Source organism: Onychomys torridus, chromosome 1, assembly GCF_903995425.1.
Source record: "Onychomys torridus chromosome 1, mOncTor1.1, whole genome shotgun sequence".
Classification (NCBI taxonomy): domain Eukaryota; kingdom Metazoa; phylum Chordata; class Mammalia; order Rodentia; family Cricetidae; genus Onychomys; species Onychomys torridus.
Window position 1 is genome coordinate 136403341 of NC_050443.1, and position 11132 is coordinate 136414472.

Genomic DNA, 11132 nt, shown 5'->3' on the forward strand with positions numbered 1-11132 from the left:
TATTCTAGTAATAGAATTTCATTTTCCTTTAGGGAACTGCCCCTCCCCAGATGTTGGACTGCCTAGCAGAGATCAACATTTCACTCACTTCAAAGCTAGACATGTGGCCCAAGATGACCCGCCCATGAACTGCTATCCCCTTAGACAAATCACTGGCCCAAATGTGGGGGACACAACTCCATTCAATGATCAGAACACTCTATATTCCTTTTGGGGGTTTAATGCCACTGCCAGGTAAGAGAAGTACTAAGATTTAGAGTTTTGGTGCTTTGTATAAACATTTGCCTAAGAACGAAGCTCACACGTGGAAATGAAGCCATCACAGACATTACCATCACCTCTGGCTTTAGAGCTAGAGAAGCCCACAAGCACTATCTTGAAAACAAAATAACCTGGCTGTAGATGTTCAGAATTCACCATTCTTCACATAAAAAGGTACACAAATGCCTAAGAGTTGACTATGAGGCACACATGCCGACTGCCTTAGATACACCTCTGTCTGAATGGTGAACACTCCTAGGGTCAAACTCATTAATATTTCTATAATAAAACCAAGTAATGCTGTAGTTAATGAAGTTAGTTTAGGTGAGAATACACGTTGTTATGGAAAAAAGTATAGACCACATAAATTCTGTAAAAAAAAATTACCTGCTGTTTTCAGGACTGTGAACCAAGACATGTAGATCTGTCTCAACCAATACAATCCCTTTGTGCTGGCCAGTGGTGGCTCAAGCCTTTAATCCCAGCACTCAGGAGGCAGAGCCAGGTGGATCTCTGTGCATTCGAGGCCAGCCTGGTCTACAGAGTGAGATACAGATCAGGCATCACAACTACACAGAGAAACCCTGTCTCAAAAAAAAAAAAAAAATCATCTGCTTGCATTTGTGCATTTAATTGACAGTAGTTGGGTTACGGTCACCTGTACCTGAAAATGTTCCCTCTGCATTCTTCACAGGCCTCCAGTGTTTCAAGTTTTACTTCTCCACTATTCTTTTATATATATTCACAGTGGGGTTAAATTAAAAAGATGTTATTTTGATTATTGAAATAAAAAGTCTTGCATAATCGGTAAACACCAGGCCTGTCACACCAGGAGACTGTAAGGCTTAGTTGGCTGATGAGTTGCCTCAAGCTCAAAACTGTGTTCATGGCTATTGGGCAAAAGCTTAGGTAGGCCTCGGTCTCCTCTTAGGCAAAAGCAGGCACAATGCTGTCTCCTCTGTCTTTGGTTCCTCAGGATATCCAACAGGGGAACCACAGAATGTTGGAAAATCGCAGTGGCTCCACTCCACAAGACCCCAGTTACCACAATGGTCACTCATTTTTCCTGAGCAGTTCCTGTCACTCTCCAGGGTCCTTACACAACACAAAATGTTCTTGGGGCACTATTTTAGCTAAATACTCACCTTCATTGTTAGTAGTCCTGATTTTAACAGCAATCCCCCTAACCAGGCTGAACAGCAGTGCCCTACACACACACACACACACACACACACACACACACACACACACACACACACACTCCTACTCTTGTTTTCTTTCTTCTCTCATTCTTCTCCCAGGATCCATTCAATCAACATGTTTATTAATTGTTCTCTTCAGTACTCTCAGATGTAGAGCTATGCTCTGCAGAAACTAATGAGAACACTAAACAAGTAATTTCACCCTTAAATGTTCAATGTTTAATTTTTTATAAAACCAAAAATGGACAAACACATAAACACCTATGCATATTTGTATCTTTTGAGCATGCATGAATGTCTACAGGCATTCAGGAAGCCAAAGCCAGTTTGTCATAGAACTAGCCTTGAATGAGCTGAGTAATATGGTCGCACGGCAAAACACTACCTGGAGACATTTCAGCCTTGGGAAGAAGCCAGGCTCTACTTCACAGAACTTGAACGAATAACACAAATACCCCTCCCATCCCAAGGGTGTTTCTGGGTCAGGACTCCCTTTCTCTGGACATTTTCCCAGCATACTATCCTGCTTCTCTGGCTGACCTTTAAAGTTAAAACCTCTGGAAAGAAGCCCATGAATGATTGTGATAAGGGAAATTCAACAGCTTTGGGGCTCACAAAAATGCTTTTCAAAAGTTAAACAGAACCCCAAAGGCCTCATATAAGCCATTCTTTGTCTATGAGGTTAATACAACAGCCCTACACACATACTCCATCATAATCAGGCCATGGACTTTGATGGCTTTTTCTAGTCAAGGTTTCCCTGTTCTGGTTCAGTCTCTTTATGAGAAATATGCATGTGAGAGCAGCTAGCCAAGGCAGGGATGAGTTCTTGGGTGTGAAGAGCTATCCTGTTCAAGGCTAGATGTATCACATAGGGATCAAATGGGATTAACCATCCATTTGCTCTCCTGCTTACAAAATACCTACAGATTAACTAGAGGAATTCAGTCCACTTGCACACAACCTCTCAGGCTAGCCACATCCCCTACTTCTATGTTATCAAAGAATACCCAGAACTCACTCTTCAACATTCATCAGCACTTAAGAATCCTACTATTCACAGGTCAAAAATAATCAGGAAATCAGGCAGCAGCAACTTTGAATAAGGTTCTTCCCACTCAAGATCTTTTCATGCTTATCTGGAAAATTATTCTGACTTTAGTTGTACAAATAACATTCAGTTTTAACACTTAAATTTAAATATGATTTAACATAATATGCTAGGGTAAAATGCTTTATAATGTAATTACTCTTCAGATATTTTCAGTTTCAAAAAGCATCTCACATAGCCCAGACTGGCCTCAAATTCACTATATATAGCTAGGGATGACTTTGAACTCCCAATCCATGTACCACCATGCCCAATTTATGTAGTGCTAAGGACTGAATTCAGCTCTTTGAACAATACTACCAACTGAGCTACATCCCTAGCCCTCACTCTTTCCATACTGTCCTTTCCTTCCTAATATCTCAAGCAAGCTTAGCCTATATTTAAGGTGCTACAGCAAAGACAAATGAGGGATGATGCCACCATCCAAGGTAATCAGCTCTCATTATTTAAGCTCAACATAAAACTGTTTTTAAACTGTCTTAAATGGTTAGTTGAAAAAAAAAAAAATCATTCTCCCTGTGTACAAAACTCACCTAATTTAGCCATGAAAAATTCACTTACCTGACATCTACATTTTGTATCTTCCATTAAAAAAAATGTCCTCCTTTCAACATACCTAAATAACATTTAGGTCTCACTTATTTCCACCTTCCTCCTCTGATTTGAATTCAAGAAACCTTTTACCGCAGGCTTGTGTGCTGAGCAGCGCATAGTTAACCAACTCTGTTACCTCAAGATTTACCATTTTACAGATGGAGGCACAAACATGCTGTTAAGTTCAGTGACTTTCTTACTTATACAGCCTCGCTAGTGGCCTCCACAGTCTCCATGCCCATATGTCCCTGGGGGAGCCCCATGTAAAGCAAATCCCAGGATAGCTTCCATTTGGTTTTCCCCTTATGGAAGCTTGCTTAAAACGTGACACGGCTGGTGGTGAGGAAGACTGCTATTGGTTATCTCCAGCTTGGAATCAATGATTATAGGCAATTCATAGAAGGATAAATACAGCAACTGCACATTGCAAACCATCTGTTCACAAGAGATCTTCTCCCTGCATTCAAATAACCAGAAATTCATTCCTTTCTATACAGACCTAGACTACCAACAATTAACAGTATGTATCTGCCCTTATTCCATCATTAATTCCCTAACCAGGAAACTGTTAACTCAAAGACTGGAGGACACAATTAGTGACAATTAGTAACAGAGGACAAAGGCATCCCAACAGGGCTGGTAGATCTGGATACCTCAGGGGCTCCTAGTCTGAGCTCAGCTTGCCAACTCCAGGCTTCCCACAGCTGACCTAGCAAGCAAAACTTGATATATGCTGACATAATAACAAACTACTAGCAACGATTATGCCTAGGCATCACTTCAGAATTTGAGCATAAACCATTCATAAAATGGAAGCATTTCATGAGAAACTAAGAAAGCACAATGCTATCTCCATAACCAGAGGCGAGACAACACTCATTACTGCTCCCTTCTAGGGATCCTTTTTGCTTGTGTGATTGCTTCTCCCATTACTCTGAACATCCTATCTTCCCTGAACAGAAAAGAGACCCACCTTCACTTTCGTGCAGGGATCTCCAGGCCAGAAACCTTACCTTTAAATGCTAACATGCTACACAAAACACTGCATTGATATTCTAAGTAGACAGTCAACACTGTAGCTTTATTGTGGCAAAAACTGACTACTGGCCTAGAATATCATACGGAATATATACATAGGCATGCTATCAGGACCATAAATGACTTCAGAAATAATAAACAAGATCTTGTGACACATGAGATAACACCCTGGACCCCCAACACAAAACATGAAAACATTCCAGAGACACTGGCAAATTATTTACTGCCCTAAGCTGAACAACAGCTGGTTTATTGCTGGAAAGAAAGAAAAACAAAAGGATGTCTAAAGTGTTAAAAGGTCAGCACAGTAAAGGATAAATACAAAATACATTGTGCCTTTACAGTGTCATGATCTTGCACACAGGAATTCAATTTACCTCACCTAAGCCAAAAGCTTACACTCCTTTGATTTGCACGAGAATGTTTTATACTGTACAATAGCAGATCTCTTTACACTAGTTATTACATCAATTCAGGGATCCTCTGTAATAAACCCAGAGAGAGCTGTATTTCCACAATGGGGTTGTAAAAACTACAGTAAATAGTATTTCATGTAATGTATGTATAAACTTTTGACATGGAAAGGCTCTTCACTATAAAGACATTTGTAAAATGTCAGAAGAGGTTATAGAACACTGACATGTTTGCTTGTTCAAAGTGGATGAGCTAACCGTGTTGCCCTCTCACTCAAGACCATTGGATTCTGTAATCTAAACTCTATTCTGAGTCCAGGAGGACAGAAGTGTCTCTCTAGCCTTGCAAGTTAAGGAGCCTCCTGTTATTAACAAGTCCAGGTCCTTCTAAAGGAAGCATTAGTGAGCAGTGGCTGGCTATTTGCTTCTACTGAGCTACCCAACTAGATCTCAGGGAAATGAGGATTTTACTCTTTCTTTCTGCACACTAGGTGGAAGGATTCTCTAAACTGCAAGATCCACAGAGGAGCCATCCTGGACCAGAGTCCTAGGTCCCCATCATGGCTGTGCAGGTTGGGGGTCAGTCTCCTGTCCGAGAGTCCTGATCTGTTGTGTGTCAATTGGGCACCATGGTTGTTTTTGAAATTAAGAAAGAAGTATGGTTTTGAGAACTCAGCCTCCCAAACACGTCTGGCATAGACGATGCTAAATGTTGGCTGAACTGAAAGTGTCTCCTGAAAGATTAGAGATGTATTCTTTATATCTTTTATTTAGCCTTCCCGTTCGGCACTACTGAGGTATATTCGGTACTTAACTGTATGCTTTGGTTAAAAGACCTGAATGGACTCCGTGTTTCTTTCACAGAAGAGGTCACTAGAACCCCAAGAGGCAATTCTCCTGCAGGTGACAGGCATTCAGGCAACAAAATCTGGCTGGGTGCTCTAACTTCTTTAGGAGACCCAGGGAAGGGGTGGAGACATAAACCATGCTCCTTGCCCTGGTCTCAGCCCTCCACACCTAACTGGCTTCTCTGGAATACATCCTCCCTCCCTCCAGAGGGTAAAGAGCAACACCTCTCCCTCCTGTCCTCTGAACCCTCCCAGCTGCTTCCCAGCTTATTTCTAGAAGCAGGCAAAGGAGCTCTTTCCCCCAGTTGCCAGAGCAGGGTGGGGGCTGCCCCGCCATCCTAGGCACCGAGTTCAAAGAAAATGGTCCCCGAAACCATCTGTGCCCTCTTGCTTCAGCAGCTCCAATGGTCACTTTCCTGTCCCATGGCCTTGAAACACTCCAAAACGCCCCCGTGGCCCTTGGGTAGGAACCTTAGGTTTACACTCAACCCCAGTCAGTGTCAGAGTCACGACAGGACTCTCTCCTTGGATCAGCCTCAAAGAAGTTGTGAAGTCCTTAGGAGGGGCGCTTACAGAGCCCTCTCCAGTCCGGTTTCTGTTAGGGACATGGGGGAAAGAAGACGAAATCCAGGGCATTTAGGCCCAGAATACAAACCAGTAGCGCTGCCCAGGGTCCCATAAAAATGTACTGGCATTTCTCTCAGCATGACAAATCGGACGAAAACCCACCAAAGGAACCTCATCAAAACAACACGCTGCAACAGGGTACCTCACGTTCCACCCCTATAGAAGATTCCCTGAGGGGAATCTGTCCAGTGGCTTTCAAGGTCTCCCAGGGTCCCTCCCCACCCAGCTCCGGGGGCCCACACTTGGATCCCAGCCAGGCAAACCAGCAGCCAGGACCCCTCTAAATCCGTGCTTCCCTCCTGGTGTCCCGCCCCCTTCCTCTCTCCTCCCACCCGAGCTCCAGTTGAGGCGCCCCAGGCTCCGGAGAGCACAGCAGTTCTGTAGCCTAAGAGGTTAATCCAGGCTTTCCCCTCCCAGTTGGGTCCAGCCGCTGTTCTCACTCCTTGGCCTCCCAAAGGTCTCTGTACCTTCCCCGCCACGATTACTTGCAGGGGTGTGTTTTCTCAAGCTAGTAGCGCTCCCCGGCTGTCCAAAGGTCCAAGACGAGTCTGAGCCAGTGCACAGGCACTCCAGATTTTCCAAAGACCCTACCTGTCCCCCACTGCTTGTAAAAACAAATTAAACAAGGATCCCCGGCAACTTCGGGATGTGTGTGTGTGTGAGACTGTGCAAGGAACGCGCCAGCGAGAGCATCGCCCTAGAGTTCGGGCTGCAGCTGCAGAAGTACATCTGGAAAAGGGGGAGGGGTCCAAGCAGAGGGGACCAGAAGCCCCCAACAGCTAGTTTCTAGGTGCCGTGCCTCAGCCACCGGGGGTTGGTTACCTGTCCTACGTTGATGAATCCGTATTTGCTGGCTATGCGGTCGGCCTCCGCGAAGCCGCCGGCAATCTTCACTGCCCAGTGGTTGGTGTAGACACGCGTCCGGCACACTGGGAGCAGGCAGCTGGCGAGCAGCACCAGCACGCACAGCAGGTCCCCCCGTCCGGGGAAGCAGCCGCGGTTCCTCCAGCCCCAGCCCATGGTCCCCGCACCTCGCCGCTTTCTCTAGCCTTGACGCTGGCTCGCGCGCTAAGCGGCGCGCACAACTAACTTCTCCGGCCTGGGCCGGCGGGGCGCGCAGCCGGGAGCGGTCGGTAGGAGGCGGAGAGCCCGGGAGAGGAATGGAGCGGCGAGCCCCTTGCAGGCTCCTAGACCATCCCTGGGACAGCGGGGACTCAGGCTACAGGCTCTGGGCCGGCGGGGCGGTGGGCGAGCACTCCCCGGCTGGCACGGGAGGCGGTGGAGTGGGACTGGAGCCTCCGCCAAGGACTCTCCCAGCTCCGCTCCTGCACTCTACGGCAACCTCTCGCTCCCCTCGGGGCCCCGGAGGGCTGCAGAGACGACCCGGTCCGAGCTCAGACAACGGCCGGGCGCCCCCTCTACTTGCTCGCTAGCCCGCACGCTGCACTCCCTCCGGCTCTGAGCAGCGCGCCGGGACTGTGAGTGGCGACGGCAGCGGCGCCCGCTCCGCTTAAATGACTCCCCCACCCCCGAGCACCCCTCCTTTCCCTCTTCTCCCTCCTCCACTCCTCCGCCCTCATGAGCCCGGCTCAGCCAGGCGCCACCCAGGTCCTAGTGCCTCCGGGTTCTCCCGGCTGTAACCTCCAGGGTCGCGGGGCCGCCAAGGCTAGTCTCCCTAAAGGGGTGAGAGGAGAGCACCGCTGGGGTCTTGGTTTCTGTCCTTTCTCTCCGCCACGATGGATTTGAATTAACTTGCCACTACTATGGAAAGTCTAAGATTTACAGGATGATGAGAGTGAAGCATGGTAAAGATTCATTCATCCCGGCTCTGAACATCCTGGACTAACTAAGCGTTTTAAGGGCACTGGTGTCTCAATTGCCGAACAAATAACTCGAGATTTTCACTGGGCTAATTCTTTATGCTTTTAAGCAACTGTTTGTTTTGCACATTCTGCTCCCGAGAGAAGCTGCCACACAGGACAGTTAAGTCTCATCTACACTTACAAAAGCCAAAGCTAAGTCTGTCGCCTGTTGACTTTAGAGATCAGCCCTTCTGATACTCAGAAGCAGCGTCATAGGAGAGAGAAATCTCTTGCCTGGAATGAGAAAAAATAGTTCTAGGAATATCTGGAATACTAGAGGATGCACAAGTGTGGGTTCCAAGGGAGGAGCCATTCCTTGGTTGGGTTGCGTGTCCTAGGGCCTCATTTTCCTCATCAAGGGGGAGTTTTCCAACTTTCCAAGCATACCTTGGGAACAACGAAGGGTGGTAATATAAAAAGGACCACAGAGAAAGTTAGATGAAATACCATGTCTGCGTTAAAGCACAGTGACTTCAGATACAGCAGGGAACCCAGATGGCCCTCTTCAAGCTTCTCCCACCTCATTGTCCTTTTGCAAGTGAGGAGCCATGGGTGACTTATTGTAAAAAGAAAAAATTAGCCCTTATGAAATGGTTCACCTAGCCTTAAAAGGAGCAGCTGTCCTGAATCATCTCCCCTTTCCCTATTCTTCCATTCCTTGTCTTTCTGCCTAAACACTGGTTGATGTAACCCATCATAGGATGATTTAATTATCTGAAGCATACCTGAAAGCTTAATTCTACTGACACCTTGGAGCATACAAGTTATGACATTTTGCCTATTTTGTAAATATGCTATATTTTTTAACCTTTCAAACAAATTCAAAATAACAATATCCCTGTTACAGGCCAAGAGGTAGATGAGAAAAATGAATATCTTTCTCAGAAGGAAATGCATTCTGTTGATTGGTTTTTTTGGCCGGTTTAATACATTTGCATGAGGACCTGGTGTGGTTCCTATCAGATGGTGCTAAACATTGTGGGGAAGGGAGGACACAAAATATTGGTGGAATTTAGGCTCAGAATTCTCTAGAATAAATGTGGCTCATTGTTACTCCCATTATTTTTGTAAAGGGAGAAATAGGCACCATGCTTGGCTTTAGAATGTTGGTGTAGTCTGGCTACTGGCCAGTTCCTTTGGACACAGCTCTTATCTCCCACACCACCGAGTCCAGAGTAAGGGGGTAGGGAGGGGCTGAGGGAGGGAGAGAGATTGATCTGTTAACTACCACCCTGACCTTCTGCATTCACGCTGATGAAAGTTGCTGAGTTCCAGACAGAACAAGAGGAGTTCACTGAAGATCTAAAGCTCAGCACATCTATAAGGGGCAGAATTGGGTGGATTTGGTCTCTGTTGGGCAAAAGAGCTTGTCAGACCTTGATCTGCAGGAGGGTGGTCACAGACCAAAGTAATTTGAGAGTAAAGTTTGAAGCATGTCCTGGATATTTCTCTCTAAGATTCAACAGCACACACACACACACACACACACACACACACACACACACACTTCTCTTGAAAGCCATGTTGCCTCTCGGCTTGCACTAGTGAGTGAAGTGAAGAGCAATGTCTGAGTATACTGGAGGCTAAGCACTGCTTCCCTAGGATGACAAAATTGCTCGTTAATTATCTTCCTTTGATGTATTAACCTTTCTCTTTTCACTAACACTCTTGAATTCTGTGTGTGTGTCCTGCTTAGCATACCCAAATATAACAAAGCTAGGAACTGGGGGAAATCACTTAGTTAGCCAATTCTTGGACTGAGGTTTAGTTTCTTAAAGGGCATATTTTTCCTCTTTGATATAAATGTATTTAAAAGAGAAAACCCAGCTGGTGAGATGGCATTTACCACCACACCTGGGGACCCGAGTTCAATCCCTGGGGCCTATGTGGTAAAAGGAGAGAACTCCACTCTAGCAAGGTATACTCTGACCCTCACAAGACTCACACAAACACATGCATACACAAACACACACACGACAAATAATGTGTGTGTATATATATGACCCTGTCTTTTGATAAAGACACTTCCACTTGCTTTAGAGTCTTCATTAGCTCTTTAGCATCCTTGAATGGGGTCTCTCTTGGCCAAGAATGCAGCTTTCAGATAAGGACTAAGAGCTACAGCAAAGGACTGCTTTACTTTGTAACATTAGGTATGTTGGTTAGGATAGATAGCCTTATCACAAATACTCAGAAGCCAAAGAGAAGGGAAGCTGATGGCATAATGGTGGCTAGTACAAAACCATCATTGACATTAGACAAGAAGTCCAAGTCCATGCTTGGATGAACACTTCCTTGTTTGTATGCAAAGAATAGCACTCAGGGTTTGACCATAGATGTTCCCTCTGTAACTACCATATGGTGTTAAGTCAGACAGTTTTACATTTTTACCCTGTCTTATAATGCCTATAAAATATGACTTGATAATGAGACCCCACTAGTGTTTGGCCTCCTTGCTAAGACCCCTTCCAGCTCTAAAATAAACTTTAGGTGAAATTTAAGCAGCAGTGTCAGTATGAAAAAGGTATGTCTTGACATTGCAAGGGCCCTCAGTGAGGGCATGTCTTGACATTGCAAACTGGAATTATTCTGGAAAGAGTTTGCATTATAAGAGACTTCATTCCTTCCCTGATAAACATTAACCTTTAAAATTTCTTCTAGGCTTAAATTCTGTAAGTCAATGATAAATTCATAATGGCTACTTTGGAGCTGACCAAGGGGAAAAATGTAGCTGTGTATTTCACAGCTCGGTGGAAGAGTTACCAAGTCATATGATCCAAAACAGCTTTCCAATATGTAAAATTCAAGGATAGCAATAAAAATTCATCAGATTTAATAATGGCAATAGTAATAAGTTATGCGAATAAGCCACATTTATTAGGCATTTGTTATATGCCAGGCATTGAGCCAAATATATTTAATTAGATGGTCTCATTCACAGAATATCAAAGTTGAAGGAGACCTTAGATAGCATATCATCAAATTTTACTTAATAGATAAAATCATGGAGTTCAATAGAAAGCCACTTTGGAAGACAGTAATCTAATCAGAGAAAAATAAGTTAGGTGGAAGAATAATACAAATAAAACAGAGAAAGGGCTACGTGAGCCAAAGACAGCAGTGTGCTATGAACCAAGAATTAACATTAACTTAATTTATATACTCAGGCTAGTAAA

At 44.9% G+C, this 11132-nt stretch overlaps 1 protein-coding gene across 2 annotated transcripts in view; it reads right to left on the minus strand.

The window, feature by feature from the left end:
- The window catches only part of Pcsk5 (proprotein convertase subtilisin/kexin type 5), a 427807-nt gene extending 420234 nt beyond the window's left edge, over positions 1-7573 (minus strand). For both annotated transcript variants that reach the window (XM_036173949.1, XM_036173956.1), the window contains exon 1: positions 6917-7573. In XM_036173949.1, coding sequence (XP_036029842.1) covers positions 6917-7114 — 198 coding nt within the window. In that variant the 5' untranslated portion in view covers positions 7115-7573. The remainder of the gene's footprint in view (positions 1-6916) is intronic.
- Positions 7574-11132: the final 3559 nt, after the last annotated feature.